The sequence below is a fragment of the Oenanthe melanoleuca genome, chromosome 25 (genome assembly GCF_029582105.1).
Source record: "Oenanthe melanoleuca isolate GR-GAL-2019-014 chromosome 25, OMel1.0, whole genome shotgun sequence".
Lineage (NCBI taxonomy): Eukaryota > Metazoa > Chordata > Aves > Passeriformes > Muscicapidae > Oenanthe > Oenanthe melanoleuca.
This window is the reverse complement of record NC_079358.1, coordinates 4,644,681-4,669,483: the sequence shown is the minus strand read 5'-3', so window position 1 is coordinate 4,669,483 and position 24,803 is coordinate 4,644,681. Positions and strand designations below refer to the sequence as shown.

Here is a 24,803-nt window from a genome sequence, read left to right as displayed (position 1 = left end):
GGGCGTGGTTTAGGCTCATTTGCACTCAAAGGGGCGATTTTTCTCCTTATATGGCAATCAAGGCGTGGCTCAGCCTCGTTCCCATTCACTGGGCGTGGCTCAGCCTCGTTTTCACTCAAAGGGGTGCGTTTTCCCTTATATGGTAATTTGGGCGTGGTGCATTCCTCGTTCCCATTTAAGGGGCGTGGTTTAGCCTCACTTTCACTCAGAGGAGTGATTTTTTCTCCTTATATGGCAATCAGGGCGTGCCTCAGCCTCGTTCCCATTTAAGGGGCGTGGCTCAGCCTCGTTCCCGCGGGAACCGGAAGCGGAAGCGGCGGAACCGGAAGCGCGGCCTGGCCCGGCGCGGCGCGGCGCCGCTCGCTCCCCGCAGGTTCCCGCCGCTCCCTCACGATGCCGGCGCTGCTGGAGCGGCCGAAGCTCAGCTCGGCCATGGCGCGGGCGCTGCACCGCCACGTCATGGTGGAGCGGGAGCGCAAGCGGCAGGGTGAGCGCGGGGAGGGGCGGGGGGGGGGACGAGGCCGCGGCCGCCGCTGCCGCTGGGTCTCCATAGCAACGGGAGCCGCCCCCGGGGTTTCCATAGCGACAGGCGCCGCCCCTCGGCGTCTCCATGGCAACGGGGCCGCGGTTGGCGCCGTTGTTGTGGGGGAGGCCCCGCCCCCGGCGCCGTTCCCATGGCAACAGGGGAGGGGGCGGGGTGAGGGCGGAGCTGAGCGACCCCCAAATTCCTGGGTGACCCCTGGGTGACCCCTGACCCCTGAGTGACCCGGGTGACCAGTGCATGACTCTGAGTGACCCCTGACCCCTGAGTGACCATTGAGTGACCCCTGACCCCTAAATGACCCCTGAGTGACCAGTGCGGTGACCCTCAATGACCAATGAGTGACCCCTGACCCCTGAGTGACTCCTGAGTGATCGGACCACCGAGTGACCCCTGGGTGACCCCTGGGTGACCCCTGACCCCTGAATGACCCCTGAGTGACCACTGAATGACTTCTGGTTACCCTGAGTGACTCTGAGTGACCCCACGTGACCCCTGGCTGACCCCTGACCCCCGGGTGACCCTGATTGACCCCGGCTGACCCTGAGTGACCACTGACCATTGAGTGACTCCTGAGTGACCTTCGAATGACTCTCTATGACCCCTGAGTGACCCCTGACCCCGAGTGACCCCTGACTGACCCCTGACTGACCACTGGCCGTTCAGTGACCCCTTAGTGACCTTCTGACCCCCGAGTGACCCCTGGGTGACCGCTGAGTGACCCCTGACTGCTGAGTGACCACTGAAGACTCCTGAGTGACTCTGAGTGACCCCAGCTGACCCCGGGTGACCCCTGACCCCTGGATGACCCCGGGTGACTCTGGGTGACCCCGGGTGACCCCTGGCTGACCCCTGACCCCGCAGAGGAGGAGGAGGTGGACAAGATGATGGAGCAGAAGGTTCGGGAGGAGCAGGAGCGGCGCCGGCGCAAGGAGCTGGAGGAGAGGATGAGCCTGGAGGAGACCCGGGAGCAGGTGGGGGAAACAGCCAAAATCGGCCAAAAAACAGCCAAAAATCAGCCAAAAATCAGCCAAAAAACAGCCAAAAATCCAGCCAAATCCGGCCAAAAATCCAGGCAAAAAACAGCCAAAAATCCAGCCAAATCCAGCCAAAAATCCAGCCAAATCCGGCCAAAAATTCAGCCAAATCCAGCCAAAAATCCAGCCAAATCCAGCCAAAAATCCAGCCAAATCCGGCCAAAAATTCAGCCAAATCCAGCCAAAAATCCAGCCAAATCCGGCCAAAAATTCAGCCAAATCCAGCCAAAAATCCAGCCAAATCCGGCCAAAAATCCAGCCAAATCCAGCCAAAAATCCAGCCAAATCCGGCCAAAAATTCAGCCAAATCCAGCCAAAAATCCAGCCAAATCCGGCCAAAAATTCAGCCAAATCCAGCCAAAAATCCAGCCAAATCCGGCCAAAAATCCAGCCAAAAAACAGCCAAAAATCCAGCCAAAAAACAGCCAAAAATTCAGCCAAATTCAGCCAAAAATTCACCCAAACCCAGCCAAAAAGCAGCCAAAAATTCAACCAAATCCAGCCAAAAATTCAGCCAAAAATTCAACCAAAAAACAGCCAAAAATTCAGCCAAATCCACCCAAAAATCCACCCAAAAATTCACCCAAATCCACCTGGAAATTCACCCAAATCCAGCCAAAAATCCAGAAAAATTCGCCCCAATTCAGCCAAAAATTCACCCATATCCACCCAAAAACCACCCAAAAATTCATCCAAATTCACCCAAAAATCCCCGCAAAAAAAATCCAAAAATTCAGAAAAATCCACGCAAAAATTCACCCAAATTCACCCAAAAAGTCACCAAAAATTGACCAAAAATTCCCCCCAAATCTCAAAAAATTCCCCCAAAAATTCCACCCAAAAAATTCACCCAAAATTTACACCAAATAAAGAATAAAAATTCCCAAAAATCCCCTCAAAAATCCCATTTTTACCCCCAAAAAATCCCATTTTTTCCCAAAAATTTCACTTTTTTTCCCCAAAAATTCACAATTTTTTCCCAAAATCCTGGTTTTTCACCCCAGTTCAGTTACTGAATCTGCAGGAAGAGAAACCCCCCATAAAACCCCCTTAAAAACCTTCCAAAATCTCCATTTTTCCTCATAAAATCCCCGTTTTTTTCACTGTTTTTTCACCAAAATTTCACTTTTTTCCCCAAAAATTCACAATTTTTTCCCAAAATCCCCATTTTCCACCCCAATCCATCTGCTGAAACTGCAGAAGTAAAATCCCCCCAAAACCCCCTCCAAAAATCCCATTTATTCCCCTAAAAAATCCGATTTTTTTCACCATTTTTTCACCGTTTTTCACCATTTTTTCACCGTTTTTTCCCCCAAAATTCCCATTTTTTCCCAAAATCCCCGTTTTTCACCCCAATCCAGCTGCTGAAGCTGCAGGAGAAGCTGGGGGCCCTGCAGGAGGAGAAACCCCAAAAATCTCCATTTTTCCTCATAAAATCCCCATTTTTTCACCATTTTTCACCGTTTTTTCATCAAAATTTCACTTTTTTTCCCCAAAAATTCACAATTTTTTCCCAAAATCCCCATTTTTCACCCCAGTTCATCTGCTGAAACTGCAAGAGGAGAATCCCCCCAAAAACCCTCCAAAAATCCCATTTATTCCACTAAAAAATCCCATTTTTTCACCATTTTTTCACCGTTTTTCACCATTTTTTCACCATTTTTTTCCCCAAATTCCCATTTTTTCCCAAAATCCCCGTTTTTCACCCCAATCCAGCTGCTGAAGCTGCAGGAGAAGCTGGGGGCCCTGCAGGAGGAGAAACCCCAAAAATCTCCATTTTTCCTCATAAAATCCCCACTTTTTCACCTTTTTTCACCAAAATTTCACTTTTTTTCCCCAAAAAATTCACAACTTTTTCCCAAAATCCCCATTTTTCACCCCAATTCATCTGCTGAAACTGCAGAAGTAAAATCCCCCCAAAACCCCTCCAAAAATCCCATTTATTCCCCTAAAAAATCCCAATTTTTTCACCGTTTTTTCACCATTTTTTCACCGATTTTCACCATTTTTTCACCGTTTTTTTCCCCAAAATTCCCATTTTTTCCCAAAATCCCCGTTTTTCACCCCAATCCAGCTGCTGAAGCTGCAGGAGAAGCTGGGGGCCCTGCAGGAGGAGAAACCCCAAAAATCCCCCAAAAATCTCCATTCTTCCTCAAAAAATCCCATTTTTTCCACCGTTTTTTCACTGTTTTTTCACCAAAATTTCACTTTTTTTCCCCAAAAATTCCCATTATTTTTCCCAAAATCCCCGTTTTTCACCCCAATCCAGCTGCTGAAGCTGCAGGAGAAGCTGGGGGCCCTGCAGGAGGAGAAACCCCAAAACCCCTCCAAAAATCTCCATTTTTCCTCATAAAATCCCCATTTTTTCACCAAAATTTCACTTTTTTCCCCCAAAAATTCACAATTTTTTCCCAAAATCCCCATTTTTCACCCCAATCCATCTGCTGAAACTGCAAGAGGAGAATCCCCCAGAACCCCTCCAAAAATCCCATTTATTCCCCTAAAAAATCCCATTTTTTCACCGTTTTTTTCACCGTTTTTCACCATTTTTTCACCGTTTTTTTTCCCCAAAATTCCCATTTTTTCCCAAAATCCCCGTTTTTCACCCCAATCCAGCTGCTGAAGCTGCAGGAGAAGCTGGGGGCCCTGCAGGAGGAGAAGCACCAGCTCTTCCTGCAGCTCAAGAAGGTTCTGCACGAGGAGGAGAAACGGCGCCGCAAGGAGCAGAGGTGGGGCTGGGACTGGGGGAAATTTGGGGGATTTTGGGAAAAAAATTGGCAATCTTGGGAATTTTGGGAAATTCAGGAATTTGGGGAATTTTTTGGGAATTTTTGGAGGGGATTTTTGGGGGAATTTTTGGGAATTTTTGGGGGATTTTTTGAGGAATTTTTGGGGGATTTTTTTGCGACTTTTTTTAGGAATTTTTGGAGGGATTTGTTGGATTTTTGGCGGGGGGGGGTTTTGGGAACTTTTTGGAAAATTTTGGGAGGATTTCTGGGTGGTTTTGGGGTGATTTTGGGTGATTTTGGGGTGTTTTTTGGTTGATTTGGGTTGATTTTGGGGTGATTCTCGTTGATTTTGGGGTGGTTTTGGGATGGTTTTGGGTTGATTTTGGGGCCATTTGGGGTGTTTCTGGTTGATTTTGGGTTGATTTTGGGGGTTTTTGGCAGTTTTGGGTTGATTTTGGCCGTTTTTTGGGTTGATTCTGTGTGATTTTGGCCGTTTTTTGGGTTGATTCTGTGTGATTTTGGGTGTTTTTGGGTTGATTCTGTGTGATTTTGGGTGTTTTTGGCAGTTTTGGGTTGATTTTGGCTGTTTTTGGGTTGATTTTCTGTGATTTTGGCCGTTTTTGGGTTGATTCTGTGTGATTTTGGCTGTTTTTGGGTTGATTTTGGCTGGTTTTGGGTTGATTCTGTGTGATTTTGGCAGTTTTGGGTTGATTCTGTGTCATTTTGGCTGGTTTTGGGTTGATTCTGTGTGATTTTGTGTGATTTTGGCAGTTTTGGGTTGATTTTGGCTGTTTTTGGGTTGATTCTGAGCGATTTTGGCTGTTTTTTGGGTTGATTTTGTGTGTTTTTGTGTGATTTTGGCAGTTTTGGGTTGATTTTGGCAGTTTTGGGTTGATTCTGTGTGATTTTGGCCGTTTTTGGGTTGATTCTGTGTGATTTTGGCTGTTTTCGGGTTGATTTTGGCCGTTTTTGGGTTGATTTTGGCCGTTTTTTGGGTTGATTTTCTGTGATTTTGGCTGTTTTTGGGTTGATTTTGGCTGTTTTTGGCCGCTCCCGCAGTGACCTGACCACGCTGACGGCGGCCGCGTACCCGCAGGGCCTGGGGGTGCCGGGGGCGCATCTGCTGGGCATGGCAGGTGAGGGGATTGGGGATTGGGGGGATTTTGGGGGGTCCTGGGGGGATTTGGGGGATTTTGGGGGGTCCTGGGGGGGATTTTGGGGGGATTTGGGGGATTTTGGCAGGATTTGGGGGGGATTTTGGGGGGAATTTGGGGGATATTGGGGGGTCCTGGGGGGAATTCGGGGGGGATTTTGGGGGGATTTGGGGAGTCCTGGGGGGATTTGGGGGGATTTTGGGGGATCCTGGGGGAGATTTGGGGGAGTTTTGGGGGATTCTGGCAGGATTTTGGGGGATTCTGGGGGGTCCTGGGGGGATTTGGGGGATCCTGGGGGGATTTGGGGGGGATTTGAGGGGTCCTGGGGAGATTTTGGGGGGATTTTGGGGGGATTTGGGGATGATCTGGGAGGTCCTGGGGGATATTTGGGGGAGATTTGGGGGGTCCTGGGGGAGATTTGGGGGGGATTTGGGGGATTCTGGCAGGATTTTGGGGGATTTTGGGGGGTCCTGGGGGAGATTTGGGGGGATTTGGGGAGTCCTGGGGGGATTTGGGGAGGTTTTGAGGATGATTTTAGGGTGATTTGAGGTGATTTTGGCCAATTTTGGGACTAATTCTGAGCTTGATTTTGGGATAGATTTTAGGGTGGATTTTGGGGAGGTTTCAAGGATGATTTTGGGCTGATTTTTGGGGTGATTTTGGCGAATTTTGGAGTGATTTTGGGCTGATTTTATGGCTGATTTTGGGGTGATTGTGAGGCTGATTTCAGGACTGATTTTATGGCTGATTTTGGGGTGATTTTGGGACTTATTTTGGGCTGGTTTTGGGGTGATTTTAGGGCTGATTTAGGGCTGATTTTGGGTAGATTTGGAAACCGATTTTGGGGTGATTTTGGGACTGATTTTGACTGATTCTGGGATGATTTTGAGGTCGATTTTGGGGTGATTGTGGCTGATTTTGGGGTGATTTTGAGGTTGATTTTGAGGCTGTTTTTGGGGTGATTTTGGGTGATTTTGAGGTTGATTTTGAGGCTGTTTTTGGGGTGATTCTGGGGAGGTTTTGGGCTGTTTTTGGGGTGATTTTGAGGTTGGTTTTGGGGCGATTTTGGCTGTTTTGGGGTCCCCACAGGCAGCCCGGGGGGGCCTCGCTCGGGGCTCATCGGGGCCGATCGAGCCAAGCAAATGTTCGGACCCCCCGTGATCAGCGTGAGTCTGGGGATTTGGGGGGAATTTGGGGGGTTTTGGGGGGATTTGGGGGGATTTTGGGGAGTTTTGGGGATTTTTGGGGGGATTTGGGGGGAATTTAGGGGGATTTTGGGAAGTTTTGGGGGATTTTGGGGGGTTTTAGGGGGGTTTTGGGGAATTTTGGGGGGTTTTGGGGAGTTTTGGGGATTTTGGGGGGATTTGGGGGGAGTTTGGGGGGAATTTTGGGGAGTTTTGGGGGGTCCCCATGGGGATGGTGGAGGTGGGGGAGGGTCCCTGTGGAATTTGGGGGGTCCCTGGGTGAAATCTCTGACCCCTCCCCCACCCTCTGACCCCTCCCCCCAATCTCTGGCCCCTCCCCCACTCTCTGACCCCTCCCCCACTCTCTGGCCCCTCCCCCTTTTCCAGCCGCGCCATTTTGGGGCCCAGCCCCCCTTCGGGGCCGGGGGGGACCCGGGGGCGTTCGGGGGGGGGCAGGGGGGGCCCGGCCCCGCCCCCTTCGGGGTGGGACAGAGCCCCGCCCCTCCCCCGCCCTTCCCCCCCGCCCAGCCCCCCCCGGCCTACGGAGGAGCCCAACAGCTGCGGGGTGAGAGCTGAACTGGGGGAACTGGGAGGGACTGGGAGGGACTGGGAGGGGCTCAGGGGGGATTGGGAGGAACTGGGAGGGAACTGGGAGGGACTGAGTTAGACTGGGATGGACTGGGATGGACTGGGTTATACTGGGAGGGACTGGGAGGGACTGGGTTATACTGGGAGGGACTGGGATAAACTGGGAGGGGAACTAGAGATACTGGGTTATACTGGGAAGGACTGGGGGGAGCTGGGAACAGTGGGAGGGGAACTGGGAGGGGATTGGAGGTCACTGGTCCGTACTGGTCCAAACTGGTTTATATGGGTCCATACTGGTCCATACTGGTCCGTACTGGTATATCCTGGTCCATACTGGTCCGTACTGGTCCATACTGGTTTATACTGGTCCGTACTGGTCAATACTGGTCTGTACTGGTTTATACTGGTCCATACTGGTCTGTACTGGTCCGTGGTCCGTACTGGTCCATACTGGTTTGTACTGGTCCGTACTGGTCCATACTGGTCCGTCCTGGTCCCCCCAGCCCCCGCCGCGTTCCCGGCGCTGCCGTTCCTGCCCCAGCAGCCACCAGGGGGCGCCTTCGGCCTGCACGGGCACTTCCCCCCCGCCCAGCCAGGTGAGCAACAGCTGGAAACAGCTGGGAACAGCTGGAAACACACCTGGGACACACCTGGGAACACACCTGGGAACAGCTGGGAACACACCTGGGACACAGCTGGGAACAGCTGGGAACAGCTGGGAACACACCTGGGAACAGCTGGGAACAGCTGGAAACACCTGGGGGCACCTTGGACACACCTGGGCACACCTGTAACACACCTGGGTGCACCTGTAACACAACTGTAACACACCTGAGGCACACCTGGGGGCACCTGGGAACAACTGGGACACACCTGGGCACAGCTGGGCACACCTGGGACACACCTGTAACAGACCTCAGCACATATGGGCACACCTGGGCACACCTGTAACACAGCTGGGCACATTTCTAACACACCTGGACATACCTGAGACACACCTGGGCACACCTGGGCAGATCTGTAACACACCTGGGAACAGCTGTAGCACACCTGGACACACCTGGGAACACCTGGGCAGATCTGTAACACACCTGGGCACACCTGTAACACACCTGGGCACACCTGTAACACACCTGGGCACATTTCTAACACACCTGGACACACCTGGGCACACCTGGGCACACCTGGCCCAGCTCAGGTGTCCCCTCCCCCCCTCCCCCCAGGGTTCCTCCCCCCCAGTTCGTCGCTGCCGCTACAGAAGCAGCTGGAACACGCCAACAGCCAATCAGGGTTCAGCGAGCCCGTGAGTGGGGGAGGGGCTGGGGAATGGGGGAGGGGCCAACAGCCAATCAGGGTTCAGCGAGCCCGTGAGTGGGGGAGGGGCTGGGGAATGGGGGAGGGGCCAACAGCCAATCAGGGTTCAGCGAGCCCGTGAGTGGGGGAGGGGCTGGGGAATGGGGGAGGGGCCAACAGCCAATCAGGGTTCAGCGAGCCCGTGAGTGGGGGAGGGGCCTGACCAAGGGGGCGTGGCCTGAGGGATTCGGGGCGGGGCAGAATGGGGGGTGGGGGAGGGGCAGCACACCTGGATTTTTTGAGGGGGGGGAGGGGGAACCAAGGGTGGATTTGGAGGGTGGGGGAGGGGCGGGGGTGGATCAAGGACCCCCGCCCCTCCCCCCACAGGCCCTGCACGCCGGCCCCGCCCTCCTGCCCAGCCCCCAACTGCCCGTGCCCATCCAGGGGAACCCCAAGGTCTGGGGAAGGGGGTGGGGGAGGGGCAGGGGGGGAATGAAGGGGGTTTGAGGGGGGGAGGGGCACAAAGTTGGGGTGGGGGAGGGGATTTGGGGGGGTTTGGAGGGGCCAAGGGGGGAGGGGAAGCAATTTGGGGGAAGGGGCTGTGGGGGAGGGGCTGAGGGTTGGGTGTGGGGGAGGAGCGCAGGGTGAGGTGGGGGGAGGGGAGGAGCTGGGTGGGGGGAGGGGCACGAATTGGTGGGGGAGGGGTTTTGGTGGCGGAGGGGCAGATTTGTGGGGAGTTTTGATTTTTTGGGGGGGGGGGGGGAGGGGCGAGGACAGGGTTGGGGGGGGATGTGGGCACCTCCCGTGCCCCTCCCCCACCCCCTCCCCTCCCCCCACAGCCGGCTCTGCCCTTCCCCGCCCCCCCCCCGCGCCGCCTCCCCCGGAAGTTTCCCCCCCCACGGCGCCGCCCCGCAGCCGCCCCCCCCCCCACGTGAGTCCCGCCCCTCCCCCACCCCCTCCCCCCCCCTCTCAGGCCCCTCCCCCACCCTCCTCACCGCCCCTCCCCCCCCCAGGCCCGGCACGGCCCCTTCCTCCCCCACGGGCAGGGCCAGCGCTTCTACCACAAGTGATGACGTCATCACGGGACACGCCCCCCCCTCCCGCGCCGGGGTGACGTCACCGGGGGAAGCCACGCCCGCGGCGGGATGACGTCATGGGATGGGGGGGGGGAGGGGGGAGGGGCGATCAGTGGCGCCTCCCCCTCCCAAATAAATAGAGCTGTAATAAATTAATGAGTTCCTTAACGAGTTCATTGAGTTAATGAATGAATGTCAATGAATGAATGAGCTGATGAATGAGTTAATGAATTCATTGCATTAATGAGCGAATGAATGAGGTAATGAGTTAATGCACTAATTAACGGACTAATGAGTTAATGAACGGACTAATGAGTTAATTAATTGATGAATGAGTTAATGAGTGATTTAGTGAACGAGCTGATGTGTTGGATTGATGTGGGCAGAAATGGGAATTCCGTCCCCAGCTGTGAAATGCGGGTGGGGCAGTGACTCTGATCTCTGTGGAGATACCACCTGTTAATGGGCCAGGTGTGAAAAACCAGGTGTGGCACTGGGTGATATCTCCTGTTAATGGGGCAGGTGTGAAAACCAGGTGTGGCACTGGGTGATATCTCCTGTTAATGGGCCAGGTGTTAAACCCGATGGGCAGTGATCCTGATCTCTGTGGAGATATCTCCTGTTAATGGGCCAGGTGTGAAAACCAGGTGTGGCACTGGGTGATATCTCCTGTTAATGGGCCAGGTGTTAAACCCGATGGGCAGTGATCCTGATCTCTGTGGAGATATCTCCTGTTAATGGGCCAGGTGTGAAAACCAGGTGTGGCACTGGGTGATATCTCCTGCTAATGGGGCAGGTGTGAAAAACCAGGTGTGGTAGTGGGCGATATCTCCTGTTAATGGGCCATTATTAAAAACCAGGTGTGGTAGTGGGAGATATTTCCTGTTAATGGGGCAGGTGTTAAACCAGGTGTGGCAGTGATCCTTGTCTCTGGAAATATCTCCTGTTAATGGGCCAGGTGTTAGAAACCAGGTGTGATATTGGGATTTATTTCCTGTTAATGGCCATTGTTAAAAACCAGGTGAGCAGTGATTCTTATCTCTGGAGATATCACCTGTTAATGGGCCAGGTGTTAAAAATCAGGTGTGGCAGTGATCCTTGTCTCTGGAGATATCTCCTGTTAATGGGCCAGGTGTGAAAAACCAAATGGGGCAGGGATCCTGATCTCTGTGGATATCTCCTGTTCATGGCCATTGTTGGAGACCAGGTGTGGCAGTGATTCTTGTCTCTGGAGATATATCCTGTTAATGGGCCAGGTGTTAAAAACCAGGTCTGGTAATGGGAGATATTTCCTGTTAATGGCCATTGTTAGAAACCAGGAGTGGCAGTGATTCTCATCTCTGGAGATATCTCCTGTTAATGGGCCAGGTGTGAAAAACCAGGTGTGGCAGTGGGAGATATCTCCTGTTAATGGCCATTGTTGAAATCCAGGTGTGCAAGTGATTCTTATCTCTGGAGAAATCACCTGTTAATGGGCCAGGTGTGAAAAAACAGGTGTGGCAGTGGGAGATATCTGCTGTTAATTGGCCATTATTAAAAACCAGGTGTGGCAGTGAATCTTATCTCTGGAGATATCTCCTGTTAATGGGCCAGGTGTGAAAACCAGGTGTTGTAATAGTCTTTGTATTTCCACATCCCGTCCTCCCTCCAGGTGATATCACCTGGGGGTTTCCAAGGGGATTTGAGGGAGGGATTTTTGAGAATATTTGGGGATTTTTTTGAGGGATTTTTAGGGGGATTTTTAGGCAATTTTTGAGATTTTGGGGGATTTTTTGGGGGGATTTTTTAGGGGGATTTTTGAGAATTTTTGGGGATTTTTTTAATATTAGAAATTTTTTTTAGAAGATTTTGGGGGATTTTTGAGAATTTTTGTGGATTTTTTGGAGGGATTTTTGGGATTTTTTTTGGTGGGGGGTAAATTTTTGTGATGGTGTTTGGGGATTTTTTTAAAACTACTTTTTGGAATTTTTTGGGCAAATTTTTGGGAATTTTTTGGGAACACTCCTGGGACTTTTGGGAATTTTTTTAGGGGGTTTTTGGGAATTTTTTTCAAGGGATTTTGGGATATTTTGGGGAAAATTTTGGGGACTTTTTTCAGATTTTGAGGGGGGTATTTTTACAAATTTTTTAAAATTAATTTTTGGGAAATTTTGGATTCTTTTGGAACTTTCTTGATATTTTTTTGGTGGATTTTGGGGTGTTTTGCGGGGAATTTTGGGTGATTTAGTGGGATTTTGATGGATTTTAGGGGGATTTTAAAATTTTGGAGGAATTTTGGGTGGATTTTGGGGAGATTTTGGGGGGATTTTCCCAAAAATTTTGCACTGCACAAGACGAGCGAACCCCAAAATTCTCTCTCTCATTTTTGGGGTCATTTCCAGCACATTTTTATTTTTTCTCTTTTTTTATTTACCCCATTTTCACCATTATTTTTAAACTTTGCCCCTTTTTTGGGGATTTTTTTGGGGTGTTTCATTCCCTGGGGGTCCTCATGAAAATTTTGGGTGAATTAGTGGAATTTTGGTGGATTTGGATGGATTTTGCTGGATCTTGTGAGGATTTGAGGGATTTAGAGGAATTCTGGGTGGATTTTGGGGAGATTTTTTGGGGGGATTTTCCCCAAAATTTTGCACTGCATGAGACGAGCGACCCCCAAAATTCTCTCTCCCATTTTTGGGGTCATTGTGAGCACGTTTCCACTCTGAGTGACCCCACCGTGGGTGACTCTGCCAGGCCACCCCTCCCCCCCTCCCCAACCGCTGCCACAAATTGATTAATTAATTAATTAGCCACCCTCGTTAATCATTTATTTATTTATTTATTTATTTCCGATCCGGCGAGGCCCCAACGAGGGGGGTGGGGGGAGGGGCGAGGGGGGAGGTGGGGGAGGGGCGTGGGGAGGGGGTGGGGGAGGAGCGACGAGGGGGGAGGGGCCTGGGGTCGCCCCTCCCCCCCCTTTTACCGAGGGCCCCTCCCCCACCGCGGAGTTTGGGGGGAGGGAGAGGATTTGGGGGGGGGGGGAAGGGGCGGCCCCCCCGGAGCTCGAGCCCCTCCCCCCTCCAGGTCGCCCCTCCCCCACCTCGCCCCTCCCCCACCTCCCCTCCCCCCCCCGCGGCTGCGGTTGGGGGAGGGGCACGGCCCGACCCCGGAGCGCCGGCCTGCGGAGAGAGGGGGAGGGGCTGGGACCGGGAACAGAGACCCCAGACCCAAACTGGGACCCCAGACCCAAAATTGGGACCTGAGAGACCCCAGACCCAAAACAGGGACCCAAAATGGGGACCCGCAGTGATCCCCACCCCCCAACTCCGCCCCACGTGCCATATATGGACATGGCCCCGCCCACACCGACCATATTTGGCCATAGCCCTGCCTCATTCCCATATTTGGTCATGTCCCCACCCACCTGCCCTATTTGGCACTGCCCCTTCCCATATTTGGCGATGGCCTCACCCCTTCCCCATATTTGGTCATGTCCCCGCCCCTTTCCCCATATTTGGTAATGTCCCCGCCCCTTTCCCCATATTTGGTAATGTCCCCACCCATTTCCCCATATTTGGTCATGTCCCCGCCCCTTTCCCCATATTTGGTCATGTCCCCGCCCCTTTCCCCATATTTGGCCATATCCCACCCTCTTTCCCCATATTTGGTCATGTCCCCGCCCCTTTCCCCATATTTGGTCATGTCCCCGCCCCTTTCCCCATATTTGGTAATGTCCCCGCCCCTTTCCCCATATTTGGTCATGTCCCCGCCCCTTTCCCCATATTTGGTCATGTCCCCGCCCCTTTCCCCATATTTGGTCATGTCCCCGCCCACCTGCCCTATTTGGCCATGGCTTTGATCGCGACAGCGGCTTCCTCGGTCATCGCCGACAGCACCGTGATCTGGGGGGAACGGCCCAGTTCACACCAGTTCACACCAGTCCACACCAGTTCAGCCCAGTCCATCCCAGTCCCACTCCAGTTCCATCCCAGTGCTCCCAGTTCCATCGCAGACTCTCCCCAGTTCATCCCAGTTCCCCATAACCCCATCCCAGTCCATCCCAATCCCATCCCAGTCCCTCCCAGTCCCATCCCAGTCCCTCCCAGTCCCTCCCAGTCCCATCCCAGTCCCTCCCAGTCCCATCCCAGTCCCTCCCAGTCCATCCCAATCCACCCCCCTCCCCTCCCAGTCCCTCCCTATCCCATCCCAGTTCATCCCAATCCATCCCAGTCCCTCCCAGTCCCATCCCAGTCCATCCCAGTCCATCCCAGTCCATCCCAGTCCATCCCAGTCCCATCCCAGTCCATCCCAGTCCCTCCCATTCCATCCCAGTCCCATCCCAGTCCCCCAGTCCCATCCCAGTCCCTCCCAGTCCATCCCAGTCCCTCCCAGTGCTCCCAGTACCAGGATCTCCTCCCCGCAGTCGTATTTCTGCTCGATCTCCCGGCCCAGCTCCCCCTCTGGCAGCCGCAGGTCCTCCCGCACCTCCCCACTGTCCTGGAGCAGCGACAGGTACCCGTCCTGGATCCCAATGAGCTGCAGGTGAGACAGGTGAGATGGGACAGGTGATAGACAGGTAACACACACAGGTACCCGTCCTGGATCCCAATGAGCTGCAGGTGAGACAGGTGAGACAGGTAACACACACAGGTACCCGTCCTGGATCCCAATGAGCTGTACAGGTGAGACAGGTGAGACAGGTGAGACAGGTATGGACAGGTGAGACACACAGGTACCCGTCCTGGATCCCAATGAGCTGCAGGTGAGACAAACAGGTGAGACAGGTATGGACAGGTGAGAGACAGGTAACACACACAGGTACCCGTCCTGGATCCCAATGAGCTGTACAGGTGAGACAGGTATGGACAGGTGAGACAGGTATGGACAGGTGAGACACACAGGTACCCGTCCTGGATCCCAATGAGCTGCAGGTGAGACAGGTGAGACAGGTATGGACAGGTGAGACACACAGGTACCCGTCCTGGATCCCAATGAGCTGTACAGGTGAGACAGGTGAGATGGGACAGGTGATAGACAGGTAACACACACAGGTAAGACAGGTGACACAGGTGAGACAGGTAACACACACAGGTGAGACAGGTGAGAGACAGGTACACACAGGTACAGACAGGTGAGACAGGTGCAGATAGGTGAGACAGGTGAGAGACAGGTAACACACACAGGTAAGACAGGTGACACAGGTGAGACAGGTAACACACACAGGTACCCATCCTGGATCCCAATGAGCTGCAGGTGAGACAGGTGAGACAGGTGAGATGGGACAGGTGAGAGACAGGTAACACACACAGGTAAGACAGGTGAGACAGGTAACACACACAGGTACCCGTCCTGGATCCCAATGAGCTGCACGTGAGACAGGTATGGACAGAGGAGACAGCTGAGACAGGTAACACACACAGGTGAGACAGGTATGGACAGGTGAGACACACAGGTACCCATCCTGGATCCCTATGAGCTGCACAGGTGAGACAGGTATGGACAGGTGAGACAGGTATGGACAGGTAACACACACAGGTACCCGTCCTGGATCCCAATGAGCTGCAGTTAACACACACAGGTGAGAGACAGGTATGGACAGATGAGACACACAGGTACCCGTCCTGGATCCCAATGAGCTGCAGGTGAGACAGGTGAGATGGGACAGGTGGTAGACAGGTAACACACACAGGTAAGACAGGTGAGACAGGTGAGGTGAAACAGGCGAGAGACAGGTGAGAGACAGGTATGGACAGGTGACACAGATAACACACACAGGTACCCGTCCTGGATCCCAATGAGCTGCACGTGAGACAGGTATGGACAGAGAAGACAGCTGAGACAGGTAACACACACAGGTGAGACAGGTGAGATGGGACAGGTATGGACAGGTATGGACAGGTGAGACACACAGGTACCCGTCCTGGATCCCAATCACTTGTGGGACAGGTGACACAGGTGAACCGGACAGGTAAGACAGGTGAGACACACAGGTATGGACAAGTACAGACAGGTGAGGTATGGACAAATAATACCAGGTCCAGCTGTGTACAGGTATATCCCAAGTATGTATAGGTGTGTACAGGTGTGTTACAGGTGTGTACAGGTGTATCCCAGGTGTGTACAGACGTATACCAGGTGTGTACAGACGTATACCAGATGTGTACAGACGTATACCAGGTGTGTACAGGTGTATCCCAGGTGTGTACAGGTGTGTTACAGGTGTGTACAGGTGTATCCCAGGTGTGTTACAGGTGTATCACAGGTGTATACAGGTGTGTTACCTGTACAGGTGTCTCACCTGGATGTCATTGCGTTTGATGTTGGGCACGTCCATGTTGTGGGTGGACGGACAGATGTGCCCAGGTGTGTACAGGTGTGTACAGGTGTATCCCAGGTGTGTTACAGGTGTATCCCAGGTGTGTTACAGGTGTGTACAGGTGTATCTCAGCTGTGTACAGGTGTGTTACCTGGAAGTCATTGCGTTTGATGTTGGGCACGACCATGTTGTGGGTGGACGGACAGATGTGCCCAGCTGTGTACAGGTGTATCCCAGGTGTGTACAGGTGTATCCCAGGTGCGCACAGGTATGTACAGGTGCATCACAGGTGTGTACAGGTGTATCCCAGGTGTGTACAGGTGTATCCCAAGTGTGTTACAGGTGTGTACAGGTGTATCCCAGGTGTGTTACAGGTGTATCACAGGTGTGTACAGGTGTATCCCAGGTGTCTCACCTGGAAGTCATTGCGTTTGATGTTGGGCACGTCCATGTTGTGGGTGGACGGACAGATGTGCCCAGGTGTGTACAGGTGTATCCCAGGTGTGTACAGGTGTATCTCAGGTGTGTTACAGGTGTGTACAGGTGTATCCCAGGTGTATCCCAGGTGTGTACAGGTGTATCCCAGGTGTGTTACAGGTGTGTACAGGTGTATCCCAGGTGTGTTACAGGTGTATCCCAGGTGTATACAGGTGTGTTACCTGTACAGGTGTCTCACCTGGAAGTCATTGCGTTTGATGTTGGGCACGTCCATGTTGTGGGTGGACGGACAGATGTGCCCAGGTGTGTACAGGTGTATCCCAGGTGTGTTACAGGTGTGTACAGGTGTATCCCAGGTGTGTTACAGGTGTGTACAGGTGTATCACAGGTGTCTCACCTGGAAGTCATTGCGTTTGATGTTGGGCACGTCCATGTTGTGGGTGGACGGACAGATGTGTTACAGGTGTGTACAGGTGTATCCCAGGTGTGTTACAGGTGTGTACAGGTGTATCCCAGGTGTGTACAGGTGTATCCCAGGTGTGTACAGGTGTATCCTAGGTGTGTTACAGGTGTGTTCAGGTGTATCCCAGGTGTGTTACAGGTGTCTACAGGTGTATCACAGGTGTCTCACCTGGAAGTCATTGCGTTTGATGTTGGGCACGTCCATGTTGTGGGTGGACGGACAGATGTGCCCAGGTGTGTACAGGTGTATCCCAGGTGTGTTACAGGTGTATCCCAGGTGTATCCCAGGTGTGTTACAGGTGTGTCTGTGTTACAGGTGTGTCTGTGTGTGTTACAGGTGTGTACAGGTGTATCCCAGGTGTGTACAGGTGTGTTACCTGTACAGGTGAGTTACCTGGAAGTCATTGCGTTTGATGTTGGGCACGTCCATGTTGTGGGTGGACGGACAGATGTGCCCAGGTGTGTACAGGTGTATCACAGGTGTATCCCAGGTGTGTTACAGGTGTGTACAGGTGTATCACAGGTGTGTTACAGGTGTGTACAGGTGTATCCCAGGTGTATCCCAGGTGTGTACAGGTGTATCCCAGGTGTATCCCAGGTGTGTACAGGTGTATCCCAGGTGTATTACAGGTGTGTACAGGTGTATCACAGGTGTGTTACAGGTGTGTACAGGTGTATCCCAGGTGTATCCCAGGTGTGTACAGGTGTGTACAGGTGTGTTACCTGTACAGGTGTCTCACCTGGAAGTCATTGCGTTTGATGTTGGGCACGTCCATGTTGTGGGTGGACGGACAGATGTCCTCGTACTTCTTGCCCGTGAAGATGTCGATGCCCACCAGGTGCACCTGGGGGGAACTGGGGTTACTGGGAGCACTGGGAGCACTGGGGCTGTACTGGGAGCACTGGGAGTGGGGTCAGAGCCACACTGGGAGCACTGGGGCTGTACTGGGAGCACTGGGAAAACTGGGAATGGAGTTAGAGCTTTACTGGGAGCACTGGGAATGGGGTCAGAGCCACACTGGGAGCACTGGGAAAACTGGGAATGGAGTTAGAGCTTTACTGGGAGCACTGGGAATGGGGTCAGAGCCATACTGGGAGCACTGGGAAAACTCGGAATGGAGTTAGAGCTTTACTGGGAGCACTGGGGCTGTACTGGGAGCACTGGGAGTGGGGTCAGAGCCACACTGGGAGCACTGGGAAAACTGGGAATGGAGTTAGATCTTTACTGGGAGCACTGGGAGCGGGGTCAGAGCCATACTGGGAGCACTGGGAGCGGGGTCAGAGCCACACTGGGAGCACTGGGAGTGGGGTCAGAGCCATACTGGGAGCATTGGGAGCCCTTTTGGGATTCCAAGGGAATTTTTGGGGAATTCAGGCGAAATTTTGGGGGGAAATTTGGGATTCGAGCGGGAATTTTGGGATTTAGAGAAAATTTCAAGGGAAATTTTGGGATCAAAACCCAAATTTTTGGGATTACAACTCAGATTTTTGGGATTGAATCCTGAATTTTTGGGATTGAAATCTAGATTTTTGGGATCAAAACCCAAATTTTTGGGATTAAAAGCCGAATTTTTGGGACCCCCCCAGGATTTTTGGGAAATCCCGGAATTCCCAAATTCCCAAAGTTTTGGGATTTTTTGGAAGGATCAGAGCCTTAGAAAAGCTTTTGGTTGGGCTGAGATTTTGGGATTCCCACAAAGATTTCGTGATTCCCACCAGGAATTTTGGGATTTTCCTGGGATTTTCGCCACCTGGGCATTCCCAAATTCCTGAATTTTGGGATTTTTTTGGGATTTTTGGGGGGATCAGAACCCAAAAAAACTCTGAGAGATTCTACAAGAACCGAGATCATTCAGGGCTGGCTCGGGTTGGGATTTTGGGATTTTCATGGGAATTTTGGGATTTTTCTGGGATTTTGGCCACCTGGGCATTCCCAAATTCCTGAATTTTGGGATTTTTTTGGGATTTTTGCAGAGATCAGAACCTAAAAAAGTCTCTTTAGGGGACGCATTCACTCAGGGCTAACTCCAGTTGGGATTTTAGGATTTCCACGGCGATTTTGCGATTCCCACCCGGAATTTTTGGGGAATTTTTGGATTTTGGCCACCTGGGCATTCCCAAATTCCTGAATTTTGGGGTTTCTGGCTCATTTTTGGGGGGATCAGAGCCCAGAAAATGCCCTCAGAGTCTCCTTAGGGAACGCGTCCACTCGGGGCTAACTCAGGTTTGGATTTTGGGATTTCTGCGGCGATTTTCCAATTCCCACCCGGAATTTTTGGATTTTCCCAGAATTTTGGGATTTTGGCTACCTTGGCATTCCCAAATTCCTGAATTCTGGGGTTTTTTTTGGGATTTTTTGGAGGATCAGAGCCCTGGGAATGGTCTGTGTAACCACATTCACTCTGCACTAACTCAGGTTTGGATTTCAGGATTTTCACGGCGATTTCGCGATTCCCACCCGGAATTTTGGGAATTCCGGAGGATTTTGGGGCCGTGGCTACCTTGGCATTCCCAAATTCCCAATTTTTAGGTTTTTTTTGGGGATTTTTGGGCGATCAGAGACTGGAAAAGTCTCTTTAGGAGACGCATTCACTCTGGGCTAACTCCGGTTTGGATTTCGGGATTTCCGCGGCGATTTCGCGATTCCCACCCGGAATTCTGGAAATTCTGGGGGATTTTGGGATTTTGGCTACCTTGGCATTCCCAAATTCCCAATTTTGTGGTCTCTGGCTCATTTTTGGGGGGATCAGAGCTCAGAAAATTCCCTCAGAGACCCCTTAGGGGACACATCCACTCAGCGCTAACTCCGGTTGAGATTTCGGGATTTCCGCGGCAATTTCGCGATTCCCACCCGGAATTTTGGGGTTTCCCCAGAATTTTGGGATTTTGGCTACCTTGGCATTCCCAAATTCCCAGTTTTGGGGTTTCTGGCTCATTTTTGGAGGGATCAGAGCTCAGAAAACGCTCTCAGAGTCTCCTTAGGGAACACATTCGCTCCAGACTAACTCCGGTTTGGATTTCAGGATTTTCACGGCGATTTCACGATTCCCACCCGGAATTTTGGGAATTCCGGAGGATTTTGGGGCCGTGGCTACCTTGGCATTCCCAAATTCCCAATTTTTTGGGGATTTTTGGGCGATCAGAGACTGGAAAAGTCTCTTTAGGAGACGCATTCACTCTGGGCTAACTCCGGTTTGGATTTCGGGATTTCCGCGGCGATTTCGCGATTCCCACCCGGAATTCTGGAAATTCTGGGGGATTTTGGGATTTTGGCTACCTTGGCATTCCCAAATTCCCAGTTTTGGGGTTTCTGGCTCATTTTTGGAGGGATCAGAGCTCAGAAAATGCTCTCAGAGTCTCCTAAGGGAACGCATTCGCTCCAGACTAACTCTGGTTTGGATTTCAGGATTTCTGCGGCGATTTCGCGATTCCCACCCGGAATTTTGGGAATTCCGGAGGATTTTGGGGCCGTGGCTACCTTGGCATTCCCAAATTCCCAATTTTTTGGGGATTTTTGGGCGATCAGAGACTGGAAAAGTCTCTTTAGGAGACGCATTCACTCAGCGCTAACTCCGGTTTGGATTTCGGGATTTCCGCGGCGATTTCGCGATTCCCACCCGGAATTTTTGGGGGAATTCCGGGGGGTTTCGGGGCCCTGGCTACCTTGGCGTGGCCGTGTTTGCCGGTTTTGGAGGTGCTCATCTCCACGATCTTGCAGGGGCGGCCCTTGAGCACCACGAAGCCGTTCTTGCGCAGCGCCGAGCACTGCATGGGGAACGTGGCCGAGGCGCCCGCGTCCCCCGTCTCGAAGTCCAGGTCGTCGGCCATCGCCTCTCTGGGGGGCAATTCCCAAAAAAAAAAACCGGGATGGGGGCGGGGGAGATGGAATTTAGGGGGGCAGGGAGAAGCACAAAAAATTTGGGGGGTGGGGAAGGTCGGGGGACCCCAAAAATCGGAGTGGGGAAGTTCGAAAAGGGACTGGGGACACCCCAAATAAAACAGTTTAAAATCCTGAAAAAAGGGGGTGAAAACCCCAAAAATGGGGGTCAAGGGTGGGGAACCCCAAAATTTGGGGGGTCAGGGAGAGGCACAAAAAATTTGGGGGGTGGGGAAGGTCGGGGGACCCCAAAAATCGGAGGGGAAAGTGGGAAGGGGAAGCTCAAAAAGGGACTGGGGGCACCCCAAATAAAACAGTTTAAAATCCTGAAAAAAGGGGGTGAAAACCCCAAAAATGGGGGTCAAGGGTGCGGAACCCCAAAATTTGGGGGGTTAGGGAAAAGCACAAAAAATTTGGGGGGTGGGGAAGGTTGGGGGACCCCAAAATTTGGGGGTAAAGTGGGAAGGGGAAGTGTAAAAAATGCATTGGGACACCCCAAATAAAAGACTTAAAAACCCTGGAAAAGGGGTGTGAAAACCCCAAAAATGGGGGTCAAGGGTGGGGAACCCCAAAATTTGGGGGGTCAGGAAGAACCTCAAAAAATTTGGGCGTCAGGGAGGGTGGGGGGAGCCCAAACTTTGGGGGTAGAGTGGGAAGGGGAAGCTTAAAAAGGGATTGGGGGCACCCCAAAAAAGGCATTTGAAGACCCCAAAAAGGGGTGAAAACCCCAAAAATGGGGTCAGGGGTGGAGAACCCCAAAATTTGGCAGGGTTAAAAAAAATTTGGGGGGTGGGGAAGGACAGGGAACCCCAAAAATTGGAGGGGAAAGTGGGAAGGGGAAGTTCGAAAAGGGACTGGGGACACCCCAAATAAAACAGTTTAAAACCCTGAAAAAAGGGGGTGAAAACCCCAGAAATGGGGGTCAAGGGTGGGGAACCCCAAAATTTGGGGGGTCAGGGAGAGGCACAAAAAATTTGGGGGGTGGGGAAGGTCGGGGGACCCCAAAATTTGGGGGTAAAGTGGGAAGGGGAAGCGTAAAAAGGGGTTGGGGACACCCAAAAAAAGCAACTAAGGACCCCAAAAAGGGAGTGGAAATCCCAAAAATGGGGGTGAGGAGTGGAGAGCCCCAAAATTTGGGGGGTCAGGGAGAAGCACAAAAAATTTGGGGGGTGGGAAAGGTCGGGGGACCCCAAAATCTGAGAAAAAAGTGGGAAGGGGAAGCTTGAAAAGGGGTTGGGGACACCCCAAATAAAACACTTGAAAACCCCAAAAAGGGGGTGGAAACCCCAAAAATGGTGGGGAACCCCAAGATCTGGAAAGTCAGGAAGAAACCCAAAAAATTTGGGGGTGGGGAAGGTCAGGGGACCCCAAAAATTTGGAGGGGAAAGTGGGAAGGGGAAGGTCAAAAGGGTGTGGAGACCCCCAAAATTTGGGGGGGTCAGAAGGTGGAGAACCCCAAAATTTGGGGGGTCAGAAGGTGGAGAACCCCAAAATTTGGCAGAGACCCCAAAAAATCTGGAGTTAGGGAGAGATGGGGAAGGTCAAAAAGGGGTTGGGGACACCCCAAAAATGGGAAAAAGGAACCCCAAAAATGGGGAACCCCAAAAAAGACTCAGGGGAACCAGAAAAGGAGGATCAGGACCCCAAAAATCAAGTTGGGGACCCCAAAAATGGAGTTGGGGACCCCAAAAGGAGCAGGGAACCCCCAAAAAAGGGGGATAAGGGTGGGGGAACCCCAAAAAAAAAAGAGGGGCAGGATCCCAAAAAGGGACTGGGGGAGGTCAAAATGGGGGTGGGGGGTTGGAGACCCCCAAAAAGGGTTTGGGGACCGCCCAAAAACAGGCTGGGAACCCCTAAAATGAACTGGGGGGGGGTCACAGGGGAACCCCAAATCTGGGATGGGGGGGAGGTGACACGTGGAGGGTGTGGGGGGGAATTTTGGGGGGGCCAGGGGGGGTTTTGGGGTGATTTCAAGGGAATTTTGGGGGTCGTGGGGGTGAAATTTGGGGTTTTTTGGGGGGGGTCCTCACACACTTTATATGGGGAGGGGAATCCCTTCTTTATAGGAGCCCCCCCCAAATCCTTATATGGAGTTGGGGGCTCCCCAGTTCCTTATATGGAGTGGTGGGGGTCCCCATTTTCCTTATATGGAATTTCGAGGATCCCTCAATTCCTTATATGGAGTCGGAGGGGTACCCAAGTCCTTAAAAGGAGCGACGGGGGTTCCCCATTTCCTTATAAGGAGCGGCGGGGGTCCCCAACTTCCTTATACGGATTTTCGGGGGTCCCCCAATTCCTTATAAGGGGTGAAGGGGGGATCCCCCAATTCCTTATATGGAATTTCCAGGGTCCCCCCATTCCCTGTATGGAATCGGGGGTCCCCCAATTCCTTATATGGAGTCGAGGGGTCCCCAACTTCCTTATATGGATTTTCGGGGGTCCCCAAATTCCTTATGCGGATTTTCCAGGGTCCCCCCAATTCCTTATATGGAATTTCGAGGGTCCCCCCAGTTCCTTATATGGACAACCGGGGGGTTCCCAACTTCCTTAAATGGATTTTTCAGGCTCCCCCAGTTCCTCGTAGGAAATTTGGGGGTTCACCCGGTTCCTCACAAGGTTTGAGGGGGGATCCCCCCGTTATTTATCGGGTGTCTCGCGCTCTCGCCGCCGCCACGCGGCCCCGCCGCCGGGGGGGGGGGGGGGGAGGGGAGCCGCGGCCTAGGCCGGGCCTGAGGGGGAACGCGGCGCCGCGGCCGCACCGGCGGCGATCGCGGGGATTCCCCGCCCTGTCCCCGGGCCGCGGCCGCCGCTCGGATCCCGGCGGGAGAAGGTTCCGCGCTCGCTCACTCACCCCCGAGCCCGCGAGCCCCGAACCCGAACCGCCGCCGCCGCGCTGGAGCTGCTGCAACCCCCGGGCCCCGCTGCGCCTGCGCGGCCGCGCTGAGGCGGGGGGGGGGAGGAACTGCGCATGCGCACAGAGCGGCGGGGCCCAGCGCGGGGCTCACTGCGCATGCGCACCGCGCCGGGTGGAGTTACTGCATGGCCGCACCAGCGTGATCTCGCGAGATTTGCTGCGCCGAGCAGCGCTGCCCTGCCCGTGTTCTCGCGAGAGTTCCTGCTCTCAGCTCTCCTCTCGCGAGAGTTGGCTGAGGCGCGCCGCGAGATTTGGAGCACGCGGTTTAGGCCTCAAACGCCTTTTGCGCAATGATGTTGCCATGGCAACGCTCATTGCGCAAATGAGCTTAAGAGCGCTGGGGAATTATGCAAATTTATGCAAATTTTGATGTTTCATTAGTGCGCATGCGCCGCCCGCCGCAGCTCACGTGGCCCCCCCCACCCGCCGCGTGCGCGAGGCTCTCGACCAATCAGAGGCGGCGATTCCGCGGATCCGCCAATCAGAGGAGAGGGGGCGTGGCCTCGATAAGGGGCGTGGCTTGTCCTTAAAGGGGCCGCAGCAGCAGCAAAAATTTGGGGATTTTTCCCCCAAAATCGAGCCACGAATTGGGGGTGGGGTGAATCCCCCTCCCCCACCCCAAAATCCCCTCCCCACCCCCCGATTTTGGGGTGTGACCCCTAAATTTTGGGAATCTCGTCAATTTTTCGCCCAAAATTCCTCAAATTTCGGAGTGACGGCTGTTTTATCTTCATCTTTATTTACAACAGGGGAGGGGGATGGGGAGACCCAAAATCGAACCCCCCAAAAAAACAGCAAAACTTTTTTTGGGGGGTGCCAAAAGTGCCGGAAAAACCACCAAAAAAAAAACAAAAAAACAAAAAAACAAAAAAAAACAAACAAAAAAAAAAAAGGAAAAAAAAAAAAAAAAAGAAAAAAAATTGGGGGTGCCCCGAAAAAATAAAATTGAAATTTTTGGGTCTACCCCCCAAAAAAAAAAAAAAAACACAAAAAAATTTGGGGGTGCCTTAAAAAAATCCCCAAATTTTTGGGGAGCCCCAAAAAAATTTTGGGGGACCGCAAAAAAAAAAAAATCCCAAAGAATTTTGGGCTGCCTCAAAAAAAAAAACCAGAAAAAATTTTTGGGGTGCCCCAAAAAAAATCCCAAAAATTTTGGGGGACCACAAAAAAAAAACCAGAAATATTTTTGGGGTGCCTCAAAAAAAAATCCCAAAA

The 24,803-nt window shown here is 52.7% G+C and overlaps 2 protein-coding genes across 5 annotated transcripts; one reads left to right on the top strand and one right to left on the bottom strand.

The window, feature by feature from the left end:
* The first annotated feature begins 285 nt into the window (after window positions 1–285).
* GPS2 (G protein pathway suppressor 2) lies at window positions 286–9,768 on the top strand. 4 transcript variants are annotated; one of them, XM_056510254.1, is made up of 11 exons: window positions 286–487; window positions 1,406–1,515; window positions 4,195–4,307; window positions 5,367–5,443; window positions 6,551–6,627; window positions 7,033–7,210; window positions 7,737–7,829; window positions 8,457–8,536; window positions 8,914–8,982; window positions 9,366–9,457; window positions 9,540–9,768. In XM_056510254.1, the coding sequence occupies exons 1-11, from the start codon at window positions 394–396 to the stop codon at window positions 9,673–9,675; spliced, it is 1,119 nt and encodes a 372-aa protein (XP_056366229.1). In that variant the 5' UTR covers window positions 286–393; the 3' UTR covers window positions 9,676–9,768. The 4 variants fall into 4 exon arrangements, with proteins under 4 accessions (XP_056366229.1, XP_056366232.1, XP_056366230.1 ...); XM_056510257.1 differs by lacking the exon at window positions 7,033–7,210 and having other exon boundaries at window positions 287–487; XM_056510255.1 differs by lacking the exon at window positions 9,366–9,457 and having other exon boundaries at window positions 287–487; window positions 9,540–9,678.
* Window positions 9,769–12,397: 2,629 nt separating this feature from the next.
* Window positions 12,398–23,637, bottom strand: EIF5A (eukaryotic translation initiation factor 5A). Its single transcript, XM_056510447.1, has 6 exons — window positions 23,526–23,637; window positions 20,461–20,632; window positions 17,538–17,642; window positions 13,986–14,117; window positions 13,416–13,483; window positions 12,398–12,760 (listed from the first exon to the last, which is right to left on the bottom strand). The coding sequence occupies exons 2-5, from the start codon at window positions 20,623–20,625 to the stop codon at window positions 13,421–13,423; spliced, it is 465 nt and encodes a 154-aa protein (XP_056366422.1). The 5' UTR covers window positions 20,626–20,632; window positions 23,526–23,637; the 3' UTR covers window positions 12,398–12,760; window positions 13,416–13,420.
* Between the last annotated feature and the right edge of the window lie 1,166 nt (window positions 23,638–24,803).

What these genes read in the sequence shown, in the direction of transcription:
- GPS2 (XM_056510254.1), top strand. Translation starts at nt 394, where the DNA reads ATGCCGGCGCTGCTGGAGCGGCCGAAGCTCAGCTCGGCCATGGCGCGG. An exon ending in AATCAGGGTTCAGCGAGCCC is followed by an intron (nt 8,537 to 8,913) that starts GTGAGTGGGGGA and finishes CTCCCCCCACAG; the next exon opens with GCCCTGCACGCCGGCCCCGC. An exon ending in CCATCCAGGGGAACCCCAAG is followed by an intron (nt 8,983 to 9,365) that starts GTCTGGGGAAGG and finishes CTCCCCCCACAG; the next exon opens with CCGGCTCTGCCCTTCCCCGC.
- EIF5A (XM_056510447.1), bottom strand. Translation starts at nt 20,625, where the DNA reads ATGGCCGACGACCTGGACTTCGAGACGGGGGACGCGGGCGCCTCGGCC. An exon ending in GCAAACACGGCCACGCCAAG is followed by an intron (nt 17,643 to 20,460) that starts GTAGCCAGGGCC and finishes AGTTCCCCCCAG; the next exon opens with GTGCACCTGGTGGGCATCGA. An exon ending in TCAAACGCAATGACTTCCAG is followed by an intron (nt 14,118 to 17,537) that starts GTGAGACACCTG and finishes TCTCACCTGCAG; the next exon opens with CTCATTGGGATCCAGGACGG.